Raw genomic sequence first — 23,084 nt, 5'->3', positions numbered from 1 at the left:
TTGTTCCATCTCTCTGCTTGCTCCTTTGGGACTGTGGTGTTTTATGTTGCATTCAGCCCACTGCCTGCACAGAGCTGCCCACTGCCCACCGCACCTCCTTCTTGAGTGACCACTTGTGGGTCTCTTCCAACTCAGCATATTCTGTGATTATCTGAATGAGTTCCCTCAGGAAGGGGGAGAGGACAGCATGGCTCAGGCCCTACTCCCCTCTGCCCTTTGGGACAGGGGATTGGAATGGGGGGTTGGCAGGATTACTTGGAGAAGAGTGGGTAATTAATCTCTTAATTTGAGCTAATATCTCACCATCTGGCTCAGAGGAAGCGAAGAGTTAAAACCCAGAGTCAGGAGAAGGGAGTGAGTGAGGGAGAGGGCAAGGTGATCTAGAGCAGGGGAGGGAAGGAAGGTGGGTGGCAGGCTCAGGCTGTGCTGCAGGGAGGGCTGCTCTGTTCTGTGTTTCGGCCAGTGTTTGCAGCCGTGGCCCCACAACCACCCCGGAGTTTTTAGCTGCCTTCCCTTGCCAGTCGTAGGCACAGCTGTGGATCACAGGTCTTGAGCTCCCTCCGCCTGCTGCATCCAGATGTTCCCTCACTCACTAAACCTCTTTTCTAGGACTGCTGCCATCTCCCTGAGGCATTTTGCAGGGTATGTCTGTCTGCAAGCTCTGCCCAGGTGGGACTCCAGGGACAGGGGGCAGGGGGCAGCCAGAAGGCCAAGGTCCCACCAGGGCTGGGCAGAGCTTGTGGAGAAGCAAGGGCCATTTGAGCCATGCAACAGAGAGGCTGCCTGCTTTCCCAAAGCCTGGCTTATTTGGCAGACCCTGTTTGTCTGCAGCTTTTGAGTGTACAAAAAGTGTAAATTGCTCAACAGGCCAGCCAAAGGGGGGGTGTGTGTATGCCTGTGAGCAGTGATGTAGCTTTTGAGCCATATGTGTGCTCGGGGTTGCATCTCTTTCCTGTGCATAGCCTGCATGTGTGCTTGTACACTCAGCTGCAGCAGGATGTGACACAGCATGTGTCACTTGGGTGCAGGGGGATGAGATACAGCGTGTGTCATGCCGGATGTCACAGCTTTGTGCTGTGAACCTCTGACATTGCAAGGGCCTGTGGAATCTTGCCCAGGGATGGGACTTAGGAGAAGCACAGCAGAGGGATGCCTAGGAGAGCAGCAGTCGCTGGAGGAAGCAGGTTGTAATGAGAGCTGCTTTTGCAAAATGTTTCTCCAGTACAGGACCACTTTGGTTTCTACCAAGTGATGCTTTTCTGTGTCACTCCCTGCACAGGGTACCTAAAACAATACCAAGCTTTGAATGTCTGGTTTCATGTTAAAGGCCAGTTTGCTGATGCTTTTCTGAACACACTGCCTAGGCTATACTCTCATTTACACTGGTAGCTCCTCATTCTTTTACCTGTAGGAATGACATCCTAGGTGGAGAAATTTGGTCAGACATCAGCATCTCTTGACAGGACAGGAGCCATTGACTGTCTGCAGCTTGCACTGTGTTAAATCCCACCACTCCAGCTCCTGCTGGTTCTGCGGACTGGTATTAAATGGAAGCAGCTGGCATCTTCACCACCCTAATCAGATTGAAAGAGCAGGGACAGTGAAAAAAGTTAGTGCTTGCTCAGGCACCTTTTACTATGTCTGAGACAATTACAGCCTAAATGCTCGGAGTTGATGTTACGTATTGATTTATACAGTGAAATGACTTCTAAAGCCTGTTGGGAAGAAGCTCATAACCATGTAACACTACTTTTAGATGATTGCCATGTGATCTTAGGTAAATCTGCCTAAGGCTTCAGGTTTTTTTAAATAAAATGTCCCACTCAAATAAATGAAGTCATCTGTCATCTGCTAATACATGCTAAATGACTGCTAGCCTATCAGTGGGAAAGCAAAACATCCCCCCCAGACTGCGTGAATGCTTCCATAACACATGGGAGCTATTTACTGTGTCAGGATCCCTGAGCCAGGAAAATAGACAGAGGACGGCTCATATCTGCGTTTTTATTATTTATGAATATTTTATTTACTTGCCTGCAAACAAAGCGGTGGACTCGACAGATTTGAAGCATTTTTGCAATAGATTTGTCACGGTTTAGTAATCAGGAAAGCTAGTATTGCTGTGTGTTTGAAGAAACCTTTAAAGCAGCAGTTCCCAGATTTGGGATTGGGTCTTTATTTGAGGTTATTGACTCCAAGGTGTGACCAGAAGACCATAAGCTTGTCTTTTAGTCCAGGCATGCAAGTGGGATGGGTGGGTTGTTGCCCTGCCAGATGCAACTTCTACTAGGGTGGAGCCTGTGCAACAGCTTTGGCTTTGCCAGTGCATAGTGTGTAAGCTAAAGGGATGGATGGCTTCATGTTGGGTTGTTTGGGTTACTTCAGTCTCAGAGCTTGCACAGCAGTGCATTGGAAAATTGTGTTTGCTCCCTAAAGAAATCTGTACATCGCACTTATACGTGGTGGGGCAGTTCACCCAGGGCAGCAGGAGAGCAAAGTTTCCAAAGCCATGGGCTAGCAGAGAGGTGGTCTGGGCTAGCAGAGCAGCTCAAATGGAAGACTCAGGCATTCAGATCCAGAGAACATGGATTCCCAAAAAACCACAGGAGAGCCCAGGCCTCCGGTGACTCAACATGCCTGGGTCTCTGCAGCTTGTGAGTCTGCCTTTTTCTGTCACAAGCTGCAGGGACTTATGTGGGCTAAATCATTTCCAAGCGTGGTAGGAATGGTGCAGGATGCCCAGCTGGCGATGGGGGAAGTCCTCCCTCAAGCTTTCCAGGCAGCCAAAGGACAAAGCTCAGCGTTACCTCCTTATAAAACACTCGTTGTGCATAGTAGGCCTCCAGACAGACTAGATCGGCTGGAGCCTTTGAGCACTTGGAAAATTTACTGTTGTCAGTTTATTCTGTTTTTTCCTTTTTTGTACTTGCAGACTGGAAAATTTTTTGGTGCAGTGGATGGCTCAGTAATGACCCAGCTGCTAAACATGGGCATGTTCAGGCGGTAAGTGGGGGATCTCTGCGCTGTACTTCTCGTTCTTCGCTGGTGTGTGGGTCAGAGCATACTGGTGCCTCCGAGAAGCACTTGGGCAGGGGAAAATGCACATGCTGATGATGCATGTGACTCTCTTATTTAGAAACAAGAGCTCCTTTAGCTACCTGCCCCCTCCCCCGACTGGCTCAGCCATCATCACCACACACACTGTTTCTCCTCATCTCCTGCTCTTCCACCTGCTGCAAAACACAGAGAGACACAGTAACTTCCAATCTCCATGTGGCCAGGAAGTAGCTGCTTCTCTCTGTCTTTTCCAGGGCAAGATGTTAGGGGAAACGTTTCTTGCCATTTTGGGTACAAAAGTGCTTCAGTTCCTCCTGCCACTCGGAAAAGCCTTTCCACAGAAGGATTGTCTGAGAGCCCCCCAAGATGCAGCATTGCAGCTGGCTGACCACATTCTCTCTATCTTAAAAATACCTCTGTTCATCTCAGTCCGCTCCCCCAGCTGATGTCAAAGGAGAGTTCAGTTTCAGTGGCTTGAAAACAGGAATCAGGGGACCCTGAGGTAGTTACAATCATAATTCCTCTGCTTCACAGCCTGCTTTACTCACCCTCTGAAATTAGGGACATATTTCCTTCTGACCCAGTTGCATTAATCCAGAGCCTGTATTTCTTGCTCTGCAAGATCCAGCCCTGGCCCAACAGCAAAGACACGTGTAAGCAGGTCACCGCTTTAGTTCATACAGGAAATATTTCACACATGAAATTTTTTAGAAAAAGCTGACGTGTCTGTCCCATAGGCAGTTGCATTGCTTGCTTTTGACTGCTGGCTTGTTTTGTTTTGATTGCAGGGTGACCATGTATGATTACCAGGCAATGTGCAAGGTACCCTACCACCACCACAGCGGCGCCCGGCCCCTGCTCAGCGTACGTATCCGTCAGCGTGCAGCCCTCCCTGGGCTGGGCTTTCTCCCAGGGCACCTCCAGCACCTTGGGGCAGCACATTCCCCAAAAGACGTTTACTTTCAAGTGGTGGGAATGGTTTCTGAGGCAGTGGTGGCCTCTGGCTGTGGTTTCCAATGTGGATTTCTATTGGCATATAGGATCTTACTGAAAATTGGAAGGATCGGGGAGAGGACATGAACTAAACCATGGCAGGCTTCCCCTTAAAGCCAAGGAACCAGCTAGCAGCTGAAATGAACAAGAATCCTTTTACAGGGCATGGTTTTGCTCAGCAGCTCAAAAAGGAGAGTTGCTCTGTCGGGGAACATCTGAGAGAAAACTGACAGTCATTTGGGGAAGTACGAGTGGAGTTGGAGCAACAGAGGGAGTGGTGATAGCCCAGGGAACAAACTGACAGAGGGAGGAGTTTTACCAGTGCCCAAATGCAACCTCTCTTTAGGCTGATACAAACCAAGAATCTAATCCCACTCTACTTTCCCAACCTGGCCTCAAACAGGCAGAACAAAGTAATTACTCAACACTTAGGCCACTTCAAACTAGTTGACACAACCCTAAGCAGAGATTTTAACTCTTTTAACAACATGTTACATTTTTAACAACAAGTCTGTTTTGGAGTGGCTGTACTTAAGCTAGATAAAATATTGTGATTGTAGTGAAAATATTTGCTTGAGCATATCCTCCAGTTCTGATTACTGTCACAAAATATGAGCTGTCAAAAACAAGGTGAACTGGGAAAAGAATATAAAGGTGAGCGTTCAGCCTTCATCTCTCATCTTCCCCTCTTAGCAAAACCCTTGAAAAGGAAAAAATCAGGAAAAGTGTGTTTTTCATATACACACATAAGAATCAGTCAAATTCCCAATAATCTCTACATTTTACTATTTGCTGACTTATTTTGGCTGAAGATAAGTCAGTTAGCATAATGGAACATTGTCTTGTGTCCTATGACTACTGCATCTGTTTTGGGTTTGAGGACACGGGCATGATTATGAGAGAGATGAAAATTAGACATGGTTACCATGAAGAAAAGAAGCAGCAGGATCCTCTGCAGATGAATTGTCCCTGGGATAATGCTGGATTTCCAATTTGTAGCTGAAAAGCAGGAAGATGATAGAAGTCATGCCATCTTGAGGAAAAGCTGGATGAAAGCACAGTTAAGCATAATCAATCAATGGAAGATAATACTAAATCCTGGGCTTGTCCCAGAAACACCACTTGCTATCAGAACATAAAAGCATCCTAAACTGGTGGTGTCCCATTTAGCTGTGTTTCTCTCCTGCTCTGAGCTCTGAAGGTCATCCATACTGGAGACAAATCATCAAGCAATTACATCTTCAAAGTCCTTCATGCATTTGTGATAAACTCCCTGACCCTGATGGGGAGGGGGTGAGAAGATATTATTGGTAGCAAGGCAGCTCTGCTGGCTTTTTACATCAAAACATTTTGAACAAATTCCAGTGATGCCCAGACCTTGAATTTCCAGCCTGTCTTCAAGAGCTCTGATCAATGGAGGGAACTGGTCTGAAATGTGGGGTCCTGCATAACAATTATAAATTCTCTGACCAGGTCCTTATGGTATTTCTCATTTCTTCTTTTGTTCTCCAGCCAATTTATGCCTTTCTAGCTGCAGTGAAATGGCTGATAAGTGATTTCCTCATGTGAGTACCAAAAGATGGGGGTGTTTGGGAGGCTCAGAGCAACGGGGGCAAGAGCTGAGAAAGCTGCAAGAGGAGGCTCCTGCGTAGGGCATTGCTGTCAGCCTTCTCCTGACATTCAGCTCAGCCTTGCTCCTGGGAGACAGAAAGCTATTACTATTCCCATTTTGAGAGGCAGAGGCCCAAAGTGGGTCTGGGATTTACCTGAAGTCACTCAGTACAAAGTGCCTGAGTCAGAAATAGGACTTGGGTCTCCTGGGGCCCTGTGCAGATCCTTGATGCTGAGTCCTCTTGCCTGTCTCCTTTGCCCGTGATGAGCGAATGCAAACCTGCCTTTCAGGGGGAGAAGGCTGAAGGAAGCAAACTAGGGAGGTCAGGTCTGAGTGACAGGCAAGGGAGAAGAGAGGGGAGGCTCTCCTCTAGATTTGGGTTCCCCTCAAACTCCTGGGGTGAATCAGAGTTCAAGCTCAAATTAGGATGAAAGTGCCACTGCTCCGCTTGCTGGGTGTGCAGAAGGGGAGATGGGGAAAAGATCCAGCTCAGAGGGCTTGAGCCTATTGGTGCAGAATAATTCAAAGTGGCATGTAGTTACCTCCAAGTAGCCAGAGTATGGGCTTCTGATGGCCATCCATGCCTGCTCCTCAGGTGGGGCCCACAGTGACTGAATCCCCTCCCAGCCTCAGGAGTTGCTGTACTCATTCCTTCCTTCACTGGCGAGCCCCTCACTCTGTATATACTTCAGGAAAAAACCCATTCCCATATTCCACAGTAGAGATCCCACAATACAGAGTTACACTCTATCATATGGAAAGGAAAAAAAAAAAACTTTAAAAAAAAATCAGACTTCCACTGCCAGCAAATTTGCAGTAAACATTTTAGAACTGATACTCGCCGGGCGACAGGGCCATCTCCCTGACACCTGCATCCTTTCAGGCTGCTGAAAAAGCATCCTCTGTTCTTGCTCTTTTGACAGCTTCCTTTTGGAGTTTAACATGAGTAGCTTCTGGCACTCAAACAACTTGGCAGATGGTGAGTACACAAGAGTCCAGCCACCCCATAGCACGTGAGTGTTACAGCCACGGGTGACAGAAGAAACTGTATGGGGAAGCCTGGCCTTGTGCGAGGAGCCCGCCATGTGCCCCACACCTCTTCCTCCACGGACACTGTCCTCCAGCTTCCAGATCCCACCACCACTACATCTTCCCCCGTTTCCACCCCCATTTCAGGCTGCCACGGCACCAGAGCGGTCAGGGTGAGGTGTGTGCTGCTCAGAGCTTGCTTTCCTCAGGGTGACTTACTGAGGAGGTGGGAGGTGCTTCTCTCTGAGGACCCCTACCCTGTGTGCAATGGGGTGAGAGAGGCCATCCACTGCAAAGCACTTCAGCTGGAAAGACTCCCTTCCAGTCTCCGACAGGACAGGACAGAGCAGGGCTGGAGCAGGAGGCTCTCCAGAGCCTAGCAGGGGTTCCAGGAAGCTAGACACAAACCTTACAGTTCAATAACACGTTGAGGGTCTTCACTTACCCACTGGAGCTACTCTGGAAGAGAGAAGACGATGGGACATGGTACTGTGCAGCAGGGGGGTATGTCTGGTTTGAAATCCAGTGATCTGTCCTGCAGCAGTAGTGCTGCCTGCTGGAAACATCCTGGGACTCTCCATGGTCCCATCCCTGGCCCTGCAGGCATGGGGCATGTTAATGGCCCTGAGGAGACTCCAGGGAAAAGGTGAGGTGTGCTCTGTGCAGCCCTGTAAGGGTTGTTGTTGCATTCTCACTAATTATTGATCACTATTTTAGTGGAGAGAGTGGTACCTTCTATGCTAACTGTGGGGATGAGTCTTCTGCAATGAACTGTCCTGGTGTAATGGGGAAACACTCATTTTTAGAAAGCAAAATTCCCTTCTTCTCAGAAAACAAGGCCTATGTCTGGGTACTGTTTAGATCCCACTCACCTCCTCCAAAGAGATGTTAGTAGAAGCTGCAGCTATCCTCCAAGTGGCCCTGGCTGCTGCTGCCAGGATAACAGGGGGAGCCCCATGCAGAAATCAGTGAGAAGGACTCAGATGAGCAAGTGCAGTGCTCATGCCAGGACAGGAGAGACTGCTCTTTCTGGAGGACAGACTGACCTGGTGTTCCTGCACTGAGCTGCTGTGGGTGCTCGGCGGCTGCAGTTTGATTTAGTCTTTGCTTGAGGAGATGTGAGGGAAAAGGGAGGGGGTTCTCACTGCTGCCCTGCTCATCACCACTTCATTTTGTGCTTTCTTCATCTCCTTCCCACATCATCTCCATGACTGCTGTGTGTGAATCCATGTCTTCACTGCGCTGCCATCATGTGGAACTGTCATGTGGCTCCATCATCATTTTGTGTCTGTGTGTCACGGGACTTCTCCAGCCAAGGCTGTCTTCCATCATTGTAAGTAGAACCACTTAACAACAACATAAAAAAAAGATAACTAACTAGAAATTCCAGGCTAGGAAAGACTTTTTTCCACCATTTGGACAGTGGGGAACTTGCAGAAAGGTGTGACAGGGACGAGGCAGTGCCTGGCTCTACTTCCCTGCTCTGCAAAGAAGCAAGAGAAGCTGCTGCTCGTTTAGCTGGCTGAGCTGGTGATTGAAGGTCTGTCACTGAGAAGTTGATAAAAGAAGGAACACACAAGCCTCCTCGGGGACTACAGTCACAGACAACATCATCACTCATTGCTATGGCATAGCTGAGCCCACAGCCTGTGTACCATGGCATGTCCTTCACCTTGGTTCCCAGCAGGCCTGTTCTTTTCAGTTTTTATCCCAAAACGAAAGACCAACCCACGCCTTCTTGCAGGAAAAACTATACGAGTCTCATAGACTTCAGTTATTAAGAAGCAACTTAAGTCGTCTTTTCCACACCCCATGGCTTAGCTCCTTCTGATAAATCCCAGCCCAGCTCCAGGATAATGCAAAACTGCTTTCAAGCAGTTCAACTGATAAGTATATGCTCTAGCTCATAAATCTGCTCCTACAGGCGAGTGAGAAATTCCTCCAAGACGGAGTCCAGACTGTGGCTGCGTTTGTATCTCCCTGCTTCCATATCTAGCTTGTATTTGCTGATTTGCTCTCTGCCCAGCAAGACGTATGTGTGAGACAGAGATAGAGAAACAGAGACAGTTGGAATGCATCTCACTGTATGAAAAAGAGGAAGAGAAGGAGAGGGTGCCCACAGATAAAAAAATGAGTGTCCATGTGTGTGGGGGAGTAGCAGGGTGGAAGAATACTATCAGGGCTGGAAGAAATGGATTGCACATGTTGTTAAGAAGGGGCTGTAGATTTTTGCCAGAGATGTTAACATTTTCTTGACTGCGTGCCAAGGCTGGTGTATGCAAAAAATATGAAGCGAAGGAGACATTTTGTGAGAGAGAAATTGAGCACACATTTTTTCTGGGTTATGTGCAGGGGAATTAATGATCAGGGATCTAATGCTTACCTTTGCCTGACTCTGTACCTCTGGTTCTGCAGCACTGAGCCTATTGCTGCTTCCCAAGTAAGTTCTCTTGTTTCTTGTGAAGGTGAGTCTTGCTGTTGGAATATGGGTGTGATATATTCAGACTGCACTCATCATACAAATCTGCTTTTCAGAGGGGGTGAGAAGACATGTTTGCTGCCGTAGATTTTTCACTGCTCTCAGCATCTTAATTTCTTTCTGTGTTTGTAAGAGCTTCTGCTTTTATGAACATCACCAGGTTTGAAAGCTCTTAATTAGGCCAAAAATACTTCCAGCCAAGGCATGCAGCCTAGAAAGGACTATTTCTAGAATTCTGTAGATCATAAAAGTTTCCCTTTTTTTTACTGCATGGTAATGTACACAGAGGATATTTTACAAGATAATTGATCAAATTCTCTGTTTTTTATTGGTAACTAAGTGTCAGATTTTGTCTCGTGTCCCAGGGTAAATCCACTGACTCGGGTGCATGATTTATGCTGGTGGGAAAGAGTTCACAATCTGGGCTCCATAGTTCATAACAAGGCATGGCAGCTGCCTTTGCTGCTCAGAAGGATTGGTTGCCAAATGTCTGACAAAGTCTTTCTGGAAGTGCAGATGGTAGCAACGACAGCCTGGAATTAACTCACTCTTTGCTATAAAGTTTGCAGTATGTTATCAGCTCCTCTGGCTGTTTACTAATCCCTGACCACCAGGCTCTCAGGGCGCTGATAACATTTTGATGTCCAGCATGTGCGCTGAGAGGCTCAGCCCAGGCGTTTTGCTGATGATGGACATGCTACTGGGCTTCTCTGAACTTCTCAATACTGCTGCAACTGCATTGCTTCCGAGAGAATTAAGTGGCAGTAGGCTTAAGCATAATCTCTGTCACAGGTCTTGTCTCTGTGCAGAAGTTAGGAGATTTTAAAGTGGTTTCTTTTCGTTCAGCTTGTGCCGAAAAAATCCGAGTAAGAATTATCTGTGCCGGGCACTTGTGAATATTTAGCAGAGTTTAAAAATACAGCTTGGTGTATTGTAACATTGAAGTTAACCCAGAGCAACTCAAATTGCAGAGGGTCATGAAAGACTCAACCAGAAATGCCCCTTCTGAGACTCACGTAGCCCATAATGCCCATGGCAAAAGGGGACCTGAAGGAACCAAACCTGGTGCACTTCCCAGTGCACACACTGCTCCTGTGAGCACCACCATGGCATAGTTCGACCCAGAATTACCAACCAAGTGTTGCCTCTCTAGTCCTGTGTCCAGAGCTCTTGCCCATGTGTGCAGGTCAGGCCAGCAAACAGTGCTGTCCAGGTATGGACATGCAGTCTCTTTAATCCCCCTTGAGGCCCAAGGCCATTCTCCAAGCTCACCAAGACCAGCATGACAGCCCTCATTCATTGCTGGTTGCGGCTGGGAGGCCTGAGATCAACTTCCATTCTGTGTTTTCCAAGAGGAAATGGTCTCTTTCACCCCCTCCCTGCACCCCGTCCTTGACACCACTGTATTTGATGTTACTGTAGCTCCATCTGCTTTGATGATATTATAACAGGAAGCGGGAGCTAGAGAGGGATGTCATTCTTCTTTACCAGGGACAGGGGAAAAATGAGGTCCTGGGTGAAATCCCTTTTATGTCAGGACCCTTTGCCGCTCCTGACATGAGCAGTATGCTAAATTCTTGCAAGCAGTTTGCCCCACCTTCACCAGGTCACCTTTGTGGTCATCACAGCAACTCTTCTGAGCGAGAATGGCACAGTCCATTGCCAACAGCTGTGCTGCAGTGACGGTGATGCAAATCCAGGGGTAACACAACAGGACTCGTGGCTGAAAGACCAGTGTGTGTAGTCTTGCCACAGGCATGTCCTTGAGAAGGTCTGTTCCTGGTCCAGACTGGCCTGGCCACCTGTTTCAGGGTTTGAGCTGCTTTCCCAGCCTCAACAACAGTGAATTAGGGCTGAAAGAAAGGTTTCCCACTCTGTTCCTCACACTCCGTTGGTCTTAGTTTAGGGACTTTACTGGCCAGAATAGTTACCAGTCCTGGAGGTGGTCTGAGCTAGAAAGCATTTGCAGCTTCTCTCCTTGCAACACAGACGGGGATATTTTGCATGTTCCATCAGAAATGTCTAAGCCTTTGAAATTCACCTCGGAAACAGGGTCTTCTTCTGCTCATCCCAAATCTCCTCAGGGCTGTTTGTCCTTGTGACAGAGGCATTCTCCATTAACAAAAAATGGGAGAGGCTTTTCTGTGCTTCTGCAGTGTGGGGTTCACACAGAGGGATGGCAAATGGGTGGCAGAGCACAGCCAGGCAGCTCCTGGCTGATGGCAGCCCCTGAAATGATGAGTTCAGTTGATTAATTCAGTGTAAATCCAAGGTGAATACAAAACAAGGCACCATGCTGAAATCATGCTCTTTGTGCTTTTGCATCTGTGCAAAATTAACCTAACCATGATACCGACAGGTGGGCCCCACAGTCTGGGAGGATTTTAGGGGGCTGCCTCCTGAGTGCTGTTTTTTGAGAGTTCAGAAGAAAAGCACAAAAAAAAAACCCTACCAAGGACTCAGTACTGCAGGGAAGGGTTTGAGTACCCATTATATTCACCCGGGAAAGGCATTAGAGGGGAAATTGGGCTGGAGTTCCTGAAAGAAAAATCAGAGAAAATCATCCATTTTTTCTCCTTCCCATTTAATCCACATTGTTTAGACGGCAAGCTCCACCGGGTGGTGCCTGCTGCTTTCTGCGTGCTCGGGCAGCGTCGCGGGGGAGAGGAGACCATTGCTCTCAGTGAGGGTTCTACAGTGATGCAAATTACCCGTCGGAATCGTGGTGCCCTCTTGGTGCCTTCTTAACATACATTTGCTGATTAAAACCCGTGATGCTGCATTTTTCTGTAAATCTCCAGCGCTTCTGCTGCACGGGGTAAACCGGGCGCCCTCCCCATCAGAAACCGGGTGCCCTCCCCTCCTCCCTGCTGGTCCCCACCCGGCCCCCCGGCAGGGCTGCCCGTGGCTGCTGTGCGGGAGGGGGGGCTGCGAAGTGAGGCTTCGTGCTCAGACCCAAAGCTGATGTAGAAACCATTTCTCATAACTCGCTGTTGGCTGAGCTGCAACCACCTCTGCCCTAGCAACAAAGCTCGGCGTTTCCATCGGCAGCATTCCCCTGTGCCTCACAGAGGCAGGAGCTGGCTTTGCTACCTCCAACTGCAGAAAATAATTGCCAGAAGGCCCCAAGGCGGTAGTTTCAGGCAAGACAGATTTTGCTGAACTCCTAGAAAGAATGCTCTTGCTTCTCGAGGGAGGCTTAATAAGGCGGTCCAGCTCCCCCCCCTCCATCCCCAAATTAGTTTGGAAGTCCCACAGAGTGTGACTGATGAGTGATGGAGCAGCTGCTCCCTGCCTCTGTGGTGGATGGCTCCCTCCAGGAGCCACTGCTGTGTGTGAGCTGGGTCTCTGCTGGTCCTTGAGAGCCGTCATCTGCTTTCCTGTGGTCTCAGGCCAGATCTGTTTGCTGGCGGTGGTTTCTTCTTAGAAAGACACATTCAACCCCTCACATTTCCTGCTGTGGGCTCGCTCTGAAGCGTCAGAGGGCTCAGGAGGGATCAGGAGTTGATGAATCCCACCGTGGACATGCCGGGTTCCTGCAGGGACAGATCACTTGGCACAGGCACTGAGGACCAGCCCAGTCACAGGTTTCAGTGTTTAAAAAAGTGAACCAGGGCTGAGTTAGGCAGGAGGGACTTCATTAATGCTGCTGGTTTAGTCGGACCCCGCTGCTCCTCTGAACAGAAGGGGACCAGTGCTCAAATGACCCTTCCTACCAGGCAGGGGTCCCTGGGCTGCTGTGGCCACTGCAGCCCCACAGCTGTGGCTTGGGCACAGCAGGGTCTGGGCTTGCTAAGGGAAGGCCAAGTGGCAATATTGTGTGCATTTCTCACATAGGCTGGTTTTCCCACACCACCTAGTGGGAGCAGGGATCACTTGCTGGCTGCTTTATGCAGCGTCTCCTTCCCATTATTCTCTGGTAGGCACCTGCTCTCGGTCGGCCACTCTTGAGGGGGTAAGCAGGCACGCAGGGCTGCTCCTCCAAGCTGTGTCACCAGTTTGAAATGTTTCCATCTCAGTGCAGGCAGCTCCTGCGTGACCCCCTGCCCTTCACGTCTCACCTTGTCTCCTTGCCCTGGCAGCTCACAAGCACAAGAAGCACGACACGCTGCAGCCCTGTGACACGGAGTACCCCGTTTTCGTGTACGAGCCGGCCATCAAGGAGACCAACGGGCTGATTGAGTGTGGAGACTGCCAAAAGTAAGAACTGCAGCTTCCCTTTCATCTGGGGGGGTCCCCCACGGGGATGGGACACCGGCCTTGTCATAGGGCCCGTTGGTGATGACAGCAACCTGAGAAGAGTCACCTGCTGTTTGGCCATGGCACGGCCACCACGATAACCTCCAGCTCTGGCTGCAGAGCAGAGCTAAACAGCTGTGCTGGACAGGGAGGAGGTGAAGAGACCAAGTTACTGGTTCTTGATAAAAGAGAAGAGAATTTAAAACCATCTGTTAATAAGCAGAGGTAGCTGAAGAAAAGAGCATTAAAAAAAAAAAAAATCTTTCCATTCCACAAGTTTCAGAAAGGAACTTTTTCTGTTTTCTCATGCTTCTGGCAAAGGTTTTCTTAGAAAATTTTCCTTTTTGCACTGCTTTTGGCTTTCCTTTTCTTTTTTTTTTTCCTTTTACCCCTTTTCTGTTTTCCTACAGAAACAAAAAACAAAAAGCAGGAATGGGGGGAAAAAAAGAAGCGTTAAACTGAAAGAAACGAAAACAAGGGTCCACTTTTGTATTTTCCAGTTTCATTTTAAGGGAATGAACAGCACAAAGTTAGATAGAAAAACCTTAGTGGAAAAAGGTTGTTTTCAGTGGCTCCATAGTGCCATCAGCAATCACGTGTGGAAAGGTGACAGAAAGATGAATTTCCACAGCTTTTCCTAACATGAGGCATCCAAAAAAAAAAAGTGCCTACCTAGTCTGACTTCAGTCTTGGATCAACTGCAGGAAAGACTTAAAGGTTAGGAAAACTGCCTGTGCTAGTCAGCATGACTGTAGGAAAACCAGGCTTTGCCAAACATTGTTTCAGAAGAGATTGCAGATTTGGTGACAACAAGGTATTGTGTAGGGGCATTAAGCTCTGGGCAGATCCAGAGGAGCTCTCTGCCCTAAACTGGCCTGTTAAGCTCCTTCTGCACAGATCTCTGCACCAACACAGCCTGGCACTGACCCTTCCTTGCTGGAGGCAGCGCCTCACCAGCGTCATAGCAGCAGGTGCTGCATCCTGCTCAGCTCCTTTATAATTACAGGTGTAGTTGCAGTCTCTGGATCCCAGGTGAATCTCCTGTGTTTGGGGGAGACACACACACCCCCTGTCACAGGCTCTGTGAAGCATTAGCTCAGGCATGCAGGCTTTCCTGATCACGTTCCACAAGCCCAGGTAGTTCCTGGTGGAGTGAGGGTGGGCTGGGTGCTCCATCCTGGGCAAAAAGTTAGTGCGTGGAACACCTCTGTCCTGGTTAGTGAATTTGTTAAAGCCTGCTGGTCAAAGCTCCCAAAGCAGTCATTAGTCAAAAAGCCACTAATGAAATGGTCAGCTGCAGCGTGCAACCTTCAATACCTCTGAAAGGGAACACAGAGATCCCTGGAGGCCAGAGGGCAGCAAGGCAAGGTGGTGAATAACCAGGGAGAGAGGGTTGGACAGTGCAGTGAGCGCATCCTCACAAACCTGTATTTGTAATCCCGAAGCCCTCCTCTTTGCTGAGAGGTGTTCAGCAGGACTGGGAGCGCACAGAGCCACCAGTGCAGGCACACTGAGCCCGACATCCCCAGCCCAGCAGCTCTGGGACAGCTTGCCAGCTCCCTGCCACGGCTGCACAGCCACCGGTGCCCGGCAGCACCTCATCCTGCCAGCGGGCAGTGGGGGATGGCAAGCGTGGGCAGCTCAGCCTTGCCTTGGGTGGCTGCAGCCTCTGTGCTGGTGAATGCCATCGGGCGGGTTGCTGAGGTGCCCAGACGTGCAGCGCCTTGCGGTGGCACCGGCACCCGCGTGCTTGGACACGCACCCGCTGTGACTGATGCGCTCGTGCCAGTGCACAGACCCTCAGTCACGGGCACGAGCGGCCTCGTGAGCACAGAGGCACATCCGAGCTGCCCACGCACCCTCACACGCACAGCACTCCTGCAGAAAGTCCTGCCCTCATCCTGCCCTGCCCGCTCAATCCCTGCACAGCCTGCCCGGTCAGCCCTCACGTGCACGTCCTCGGGCCAGCGTGTGCATCCAGAGACACCACCACAGGCACGTGCCTGTGCTCGTCACCACACGCCACTGTCTGCTTGTGCGACAGGGAGGGGAAGGGGCAGGTGAAATTGTGGCTGCAAAGCGAAGTCGCACGATTTTCAAACACTGGTCGGTCAGTCCAATCGCACTGATGTAGTGTACAGTGCTGCTGGGATCCTCTGTTTCTCTCTCCAGCAACATGAAATTTAGCAAAGCACTGCTCCTTGCAGGACCACATAGTACAGACATCCTTGCACTGTATAAGCATACACGTAAATGTATGTTAAATGGGCACTGACGTACCTCCAGATGAAACCAGGCTTTCTCAGTGTCATCCACTGTGACGTGCTGCCCCATCCTGTGTTGGGTTTGGTTAGTTGGTTGGGTTTTGGGTTTGATTTTGGCTCTTGTGCCTAGCATGGAGTTGTAAATTTGAGCCAGTTCAGAGTTTTCTGAGTGCCACTTCCCCGCTGCATACGTCTGTTCCCTGGGTCTCTCCTGCATTCCACTGACTGACATACTGTTTCCGATGATCTCTGTTTTCTTTGCTGTGGTTCAGGCAGTGATGCTCTGGTGTTCTGGCTGGAGGGATGTGTTTTCTCTCACCTGCTCTTCTCTTGCAGGATGTTTGTGGCACAGCAGATCGTCAGCAGTAACCTCCTGCTCCTCGTCACGGATGCTGTCTGTGATTGCAGCATCTTCCCACCCGTCCCAATGGACGCGAAAGAGGTCAAATATATCCTTCCACACCCAGCAGGGATGCACAGCTCCACAGGCCCCTTCATCTTCATATTTGCTAGGGTGGAAAATGTGCTTCTGGTGCAGTTGCCGTGGGGTTGGAGGGCACAATCCGACCTGTGGGACAGCTCGGAGAAACCTCCAGCCCATGCAGGGTGACCTGCCCTTCCCTTGTCCTCCCTGCTCTGTCTCTGAGGTCGTGCAGTTACACCTGTACAAACTTGCATCTGGGCCCTGTGGTCTCTGTGCTGTGTTCAACCCCTTTTTCCCTGCCTGCTGCTGCCGTTGTTGTCCTTAACAGGCTCGCACATAACGCTTCAGTGAAGTGTGAGCGGATGCGGTCCCAGAAGCTGCGACGGCGGCCGGACAGCTGCCACGCGTTCCACCCTGAGGTACCCTGGGGTGGCGTGGGGGGGAGGGAGGGCACACAGCTGAATTTCACCGTGGGCATGCCTGTTACCCGTGCACAAATGTCTCCTCCTGCGCCCTCGCATCGGGTGTGTCGCGTGCCCGTCCTGCTGGCTGGACCCAGACACAGCCATGGGAATCCCCAAGGGGCTTCCGAGCAGGAGGACCCTCACACATTGATAGCACCTGGGAAGGGCTTGAGCTCAGATACCAGAGGGTCGGGAGCAAGCTCCCAAGGAGGCACCACTAGGAGCCAAGGAGGCAAGTGGCTTCCTAGCTCGCAGGTGGCTGCTGTGACCAACAGGCATCAAACCGGTCCCTTCCTTTGCCCTTTTCCTTTTGGCCACAGGCATTGCTCCCTTTTCCAAAGGTAAGGGGTGGGATCCTTTCCCTCCACCAGCAGCCGCCCTGGCAGTGAGTGGGGCTGACCCCTTCCCTCCCATCTCGCAGGAAAACGCCCAGGACTGCGGCGGCGCTGCCGAGATCTCCGTCTCGCCGCCGCTGCTGCTCCTGCCGCTGGTGCTGCTCCTGCGGTGACCCTGCCCGCGACGCGCCCTACGCGGCACAGACCCGGGGGACGGAGCTGCCGCCGGCCAGAGCGCTGGGAGCGCAGGAGATGGGGGATACAACCCCTCTGGGACACCCGCTGCGACTCCCTGGCCTGTCCTTCACCACAAGGTCCAGCACGGTGCCCGCGGTGGAAGCTGCTCCCTCCTTGAAAACCTGCGAGCAAAAGGGCTGTGGGAGAACCAGCGGGATCAGATCCCGGCACGGCACCTCCCGAGCGCTCTTCCCAGCCAGCGGGAAGGCCGAGCTCATCAGCACGGCCGACATTTCACCTGACTCCCACGGAGCCACTCGGGGTACAGGGGGCAGAGGGCCCAGAAGGGCTGGATCTGGTCTCAGGAGAGCAGGAGGGGCAGCGGACATCGTCTGCCTGTCCCTCAGTGGGAGCCACCAGGATTTTGAGCACGCGGGTCTGGAGCAGCCCAGGCACAGCCCTGCCAGAACAGGGCCCTTAGTGGTTCCCAGCAGGGAGGCAGCATCTCCTGGTCTTGGGGGTGGTCCTCAGCTGTGTTCCCAGGGGTGGGACACGGCGCCTGACCTGAACTGCACCAACTTAACATGCAGCTGGACAATGGGAGGTAGCACAGCTCGACTAGTTAGCTGCAGCTATGCCAGCTCTGCCAAGGAGAACCCTCCTAAAACTGCTAGGACAGCATCCGGATTCTTGTCTAGATGTGGACTTACCTCTGGGAAGGGGTTCTGTATGACCCACCAAAAGAGAAGGTATGATTCCTGCTACCTGCTATCTTCACTGCAGAAGCAGCTACGGAATGGGCACTTTTCCCCTTGGAGCAGCACTCATTGCAGCTGCCCTTGGTTGTTCCCTGCCCTGAGCCTGGCATTCCTGGCTACTGGGCATGGGCCATTTCTTACAGAGCTTTATGGACAAACGGGTGGGGAGCACCCATGTTTCTTTTTTTTTTTTTTTTGTATGAACTGCTCCATATCATCTCATTAAAAACAAATATGTGGCATATTCTAAATAGATACTACAGCTTCAGCATGTTTGGTGGTGATTGCAGCCCTACACTGCACCCCAGAAACCTGCAGGGACAGGCTGTGGGTGAAAGGACTCAGCTGCAGTGGTCTGGCCATCAGGGTCATGCCAGCAACTCACAGGGATGCCAAGGAGTGCTCCTGGTCACTGTGCTGCTTTCTTTTACTGGAGCTATGGGAATAAGACCCTCTGGCCATGCAGCACAGTGTGAACCCACTGGCTGCACCCACAGCCCTCTGTCACCTCTGAGGTGAGGAGGGTGTCCCAGCACTGGCAGAGAATGTGCCAGGGGTGGGGATGCCACAGACTATGGCTACAGATGAAAACAGGGTCTCTCCTTGAGCTCTGCACCGTCCCCATCTGTGGCCACCCCAGCACCCATGGGTAAAGCGTGGTGGCCCCAGGGGAGCAGGCTGGTAGACCAGCAGAGCAGAGCTTTGCCCTGGCCTCCTCTGCCAGGTGGGCCCCTTTGGGAGCCTCCTGCACCACTGCAGGTCCCCAGAGCACCGTGTGGCTCGTCACAGAAAGCTTCCTCCTCCTTCAGGACAAGGGCCCACACGCTCCTCTCTCGCTGCCTGATGAGCAGCACTGCCCACAGCGCTGTCCTGCACATGTGCCTGCCATGGGGAGCTGTGGGGCTCCTCTCCAAGCCCACCACGCTACCCACTCCCACAGCCACCACCACCGGGGCTGGACTCATGCAGCTGTTTTATGGGAAAGGGTTTCATCCTCACACCGCGTCCGTTCCCTTCCCTGCACAAGCAGGAGCCCACAAATACACCCCAGGTGCGCTAGGGACAGTATGGATGCTGTGTCCCTCTTTGCCACCCATCTCACCTGACACTAAGGAGACAGTATCAGTCACAGCCGGGTCCTGCTGGGACCTTTCAGGACCTTAGAGGTCCTGCTGTGGGGGCTTTGCCTTGCTACAGGCGGTGTTACGGCAAAGAGAGGAACGACTGCGGTACTGGAAGTAACACTGGAGATGGAGATGGTCTCCAGGCTTCAGATGCAGTGACCTTATCAGAGCCAGAAGCAGCCAAGGAAGATGAAGGCAGCACGGAGGGAAAAGGGGCTGCTGTCAAGGCCGAGGAACCAGGAGCTGTTCACAGATGGAGGAGCCCCTGGCTCGGGGCATCCCCTGCCGGCTGGCACAGTTCCCCCAGCTCCGCGTGCCTGCCCTGTCAGGGCACCACTCTCAAGGATGACCTTCCTGTCAGAAAGGATTAGCAGTCCCATATCCACTCAGCTTAAACAGGATGCATAAACACACACAGCCCTGCTGCATATGAACCATGCTTGATTTCAGGTGCATCAATCCAAAATAAACATGAGTCCTGTAAAGATACCTGCACCGAGAGAGCGAAGATGGGAAGTACACCTGGTTTAGTTGGCTCAGCAAGTTTGTGCACAGGTTGTAAATGGAGGGAATGGGACAGGGGTGAGAACTGGATTATTTCTTAAACAGAGAAGTAAGAGCAAAGGTTTGCCCTGACTTACAACTCAAGCACACACCAGGGACCAGGCTGTGGGGTCACTCACCCTGATGGCACACCGCAGTGGGCAGCAGGACGGACGTCTTCCCCTGTGCCAGCGCTGGGGCGCACGTGGCTAAAGGAAAAGGCGCTGTTCCCAAAGCTGCTGGTGCCTCCCAGGGCACCCTCAAGCAGCAGGAGCCAGGCTGTGGGCATGGCTGGCCAGTTCAGATGGGCCTGGCAGCCTGTGCGACCCCCGTCCCACAGATCACAACCCACCTGCCCGTGCAGCCTCCTCCAGCCCTCACAGGGTCAAAGGGGATGGCAGCTGAAGGTCAGGCATGTCTCCAGAGGAAAGTGGCTCCTGCTTCTCTACATGACTTAGCTGTTTATTATAATAAAGCTGTTTATTTATAATAAACTTAGCTGTTTATTAGGAGGCAAACAGAGCCCTTCCCACAGTGCTGCTGATCCACAGTGGGATGAGCTGCACCTGGGTATGGTTTGAGCCTTGGAAGGCAAACAGCTTGCTTTTTTTTTTGGGGGTGGGGGGTGGGTGGGTGTGTGGTTTGTTTTCTGTGTTGTTTTTGGGTTGTTTTTTTTTTGGCAGCAAAGCAGACCATAAGCAAACCTACCCATTTCTGGTCTCCAACATGGGGCTAAGCAAACTCCATTTCATGCTCTGACAAAGATAGTGACTCATGGCCCTACAGCGAGAGAAAAATCCCCAGGAAGAGCAGCTGCCCTAGCTCCCAACTTCTTCAGCCATGTGCTGGGCACAGCAGTTGAAAATAGGTCAGCAAAAGCAAACAGCGAGCTGAGGCTGGAGGATCTGACCAGCAGCTGAGCAGCTGTGAGAGGAGCCATCTCTTACTTCCAGCTGAGCAGCTCATACTGCCAGCCTGGTACAGCACTGTAAGTCACAGCTGTCCCTCCTGCAAGACCCTGCCCATCCCTGTAAGCACACAGACTGCAGGCATCGGGGTTTATTCTGTCAGGGCAGGACTCGAGGGGAGAAAGCTCACAAGTGGTGCTCTGCAGCCAGGGGTGTCCATCAGACCCACCCGGCCACATCTGGCTGCCACACCAATCGGGGGCTTCACAAGCCTTAAATCTGCAGCCAATTTCCTCACAGGCAGGGGACAGGGAGCTGGGAAGGGGCCTGAATTCTCTTCCTTGCACTCCTTGCAGGCTTCAGAAACACCCCAGTGCAGGCTGAGGTAAGCCTGGATCTCCCCCAAACGCTGTGGTGGGCAATGAGGGCGTCCGAGCCGCAGGCAGGGACACACACCTTGCACAGTGTTGAGTACACGTGCCCTCCCTTGACTCATGCCTTGGGACACAGCAGACTCATGACTAGACCTTCAAGTGTGGCCAGACAGGGATGACTTCATCCTACAAAATAGTAGGAAAATCAGCCCTGGATTTACAGCAGCTGTTTGCAGCTGAGATCGGGCACAAAAGCAGGCTGGCCTGAGTTGGTTTATACTTGGCAAGAGCCTGGCACATCCCAGGATGGGGACAGCAGCAGTCCTAGTGAGGAGCTGCATGCTCCAAGTGGGTTAAGGTTGCCCATCTCTGCCACAGTGAAGGACCAGTACTACAGCCTCGCTTGGTTTTATGCACACCTCGAACTTGGGCCCCACAGAGTATTTTCCAGGATGCTTTTTCAGCTGATAAAGCCCAATGGCACCATCAGAACAGAAACCCTGGGCTCTCCCAGGCCTCTGCTTGTAGGGGAGGGGGCTGAGGGCAGCTGACACAGCACTTTTGTGCTAAGTGAGGAAGAAGCATCAAATTCTCGTGTGCTGAATGACTCCATCACCAGCCGGGCCCTCGCTGAGGGGGGTGGCTGCTCCTGTCCCCCTTTGGCACTGGGGAGCTCCCCTGTTTCCCAGGCCCCTGCCACAGCTCCAGGTTCCCCTACACCACCTCTGCCTACCCCTGACAGGAGCCTTTACACCTTCTGTGGCTCAGCCAAACCTCTCTGTCGTTGCCTCCCGTGACCTCAGCCGCAGCCACGCGGCTCCTCGTCAGCGCGTGATGCCAAAGGTAATGGCCCCACTCGAACGCCACCAAGCACGTTTCTTCAGTAAATACCTCCCAGGCCCTGCAGGAAATTTCATCAGCCCTTCCTGCTTTGCTTTCTGCTGCTGCCTCAAATTTTGGGAGCTCTGGCATCCTGCCTTTCCCCAGGCAGGCCCCTGCTGGCAGCAAGCAAGGGCTGGGCACCAAGCCCTGTCTTTAGACCTGTTTGGCTCCTCCAGGGCCAGGCAGCTGCTGCTGTCCTTCCCACCAGCACTACGAGGAGCAGCGCCTGCATTGCACAAGGATGTGCACGGGTGCTTCCTCAGCCCTCCTCAAACTGCAGGGATAGCAGTGAGGGGCTGCCAGCCTTCCTGGAGGCCACCGCTGCACCAAGGATTGGCCTCTCACAGGCGGCAGGGAAAGGGACAGGGAGCTGCTGGGGAAGCCCCCACACCAGAGACAGTGGGTGTGCTGACAGTGTAAGTCACACACCGGCCAAAGCCCCAGGCTGCTCTTGCTCGTCTGAGTTTCAGCCAGCAGTGACTTTCTTTAGCCCCTGGCAGCAAGGCCAGAGCATGCTGTCACCCCCTCCTGCCCGGCCCTGAGGGACACAGTATTGCTTTAAAAGCTGGCAGGAGGCTCCCTGGCAAAGGCAGCAATCCCAGCCTGGCTGCCCCTGCAGACAGCGGGATGGGGAGCTGAGCCAGAGCCAGGGCAGAGCCCCAGGCTGGCCACCACGGCCAGGAGCCGGCAAGGAGGTGGTGGCAGCAGCTGCTCCCTCCCAGGGGGGATGGCTTCCTGTCCCAGCAGCAGATGCCACCCCACATTCCCAGTCTGCCTGTGCCACAGTGAGCAGCTCTGGCTGCCTGCTGGCCCCACAGCCAGGGAACAGCTCCTGCAGCCCGGGGGAGCTTGGCTCCAGCCACTCCAAAAAACCCCAAACCACAGGCACAGGTTCGGCACGGTTGGAGGTGAAAGCAAGGACAGCTACTGGAAGTGGCTGGGGTGTCATTTGCCTCTGTAAAGGGAAACACAACCATTGCTCTGGGAACCCAGCCAGGCCAATGATTTTCCCATCTCATTTACAACTAGACTGGTTCAGATTTTACGCCAACTGTGAAGTGTCTCCGTGCCCTGTTGTACCACTACAGAGATGAGGCTGCTAACAGAACAGAATCATGGTGAATCTCCAGTGCATCTCCCAGCTCAGAAACAGAATACCTCAGTTGTTTAAACGAGAATTTTCCTAGAGAAAAGGTGAAGGTGAAGCTCCTGGAAATACCAGAAAATTTCTTTACTATGAGCGTGGTGAGACACTGGCACAGGTTGCCCAAAGAAGCTGTGGATGCCCCATCCCTGAAAGTGTTCAAGCCCAGGCTGGATGGGGCTCTGAGCAGCCCAGTCTGGTAGAAAGTGTCCTTGCTTATGGCAGGGGGGTTGGAACCAGATGATCTTTAAGGTCCCTTCCAAGCCATTCTGTGATTC

At 51.9% G+C, this 23,084-nt stretch overlaps 1 protein-coding gene across 1 annotated transcript in view; it reads left to right on the top strand.

Annotated features, from left to right (window-relative positions):
• CACNA2D4 (calcium voltage-gated channel auxiliary subunit alpha2delta 4) overlaps nt 1–17,069 on the top strand; it is a 114,981-nt gene extending 97,912 nt beyond the window's left edge. The window contains exons 29-37 of the mRNA XM_050325557.1: nt 2,933–3,003; nt 3,846–3,921; nt 5,563–5,615; nt 6,586–6,641; nt 8,004–8,024; nt 13,253–13,370; nt 16,010–16,122; nt 16,434–16,516; nt 16,983–17,069. Of these exons, the coding sequence (XP_050181514.1) occupies nt 2,933–3,003; nt 3,846–3,921; nt 5,563–5,615; nt 6,586–6,641; nt 8,004–8,024; nt 13,253–13,370; nt 16,010–16,122; nt 16,434–16,516; nt 16,983–17,069 (678 nt within the window). The remainder of the gene's footprint in view (nt 1–2,932; nt 3,004–3,845; nt 3,922–5,562; nt 5,616–6,585; nt 6,642–8,003; nt 8,025–13,252; nt 13,371–16,009; nt 16,123–16,433; nt 16,517–16,982) is intronic.
• The last annotated feature ends 6,015 nt before the right edge of the window (nt 17,070–23,084 follow it).

Source organism: Myiozetetes cayanensis, unplaced genomic scaffold, assembly GCF_022539395.1.
Source record: "Myiozetetes cayanensis isolate MyiCay16 unplaced genomic scaffold, myiCay2020 scf3, whole genome shotgun sequence".
Classification (NCBI taxonomy): Eukaryota; Metazoa; Chordata; class Aves; order Passeriformes; family Tyrannidae; genus Myiozetetes; species Myiozetetes cayanensis.
Note: the sequence above shows the minus strand (reverse complement) of the source record. Positions and strands in the feature narration are given on the sequence as shown.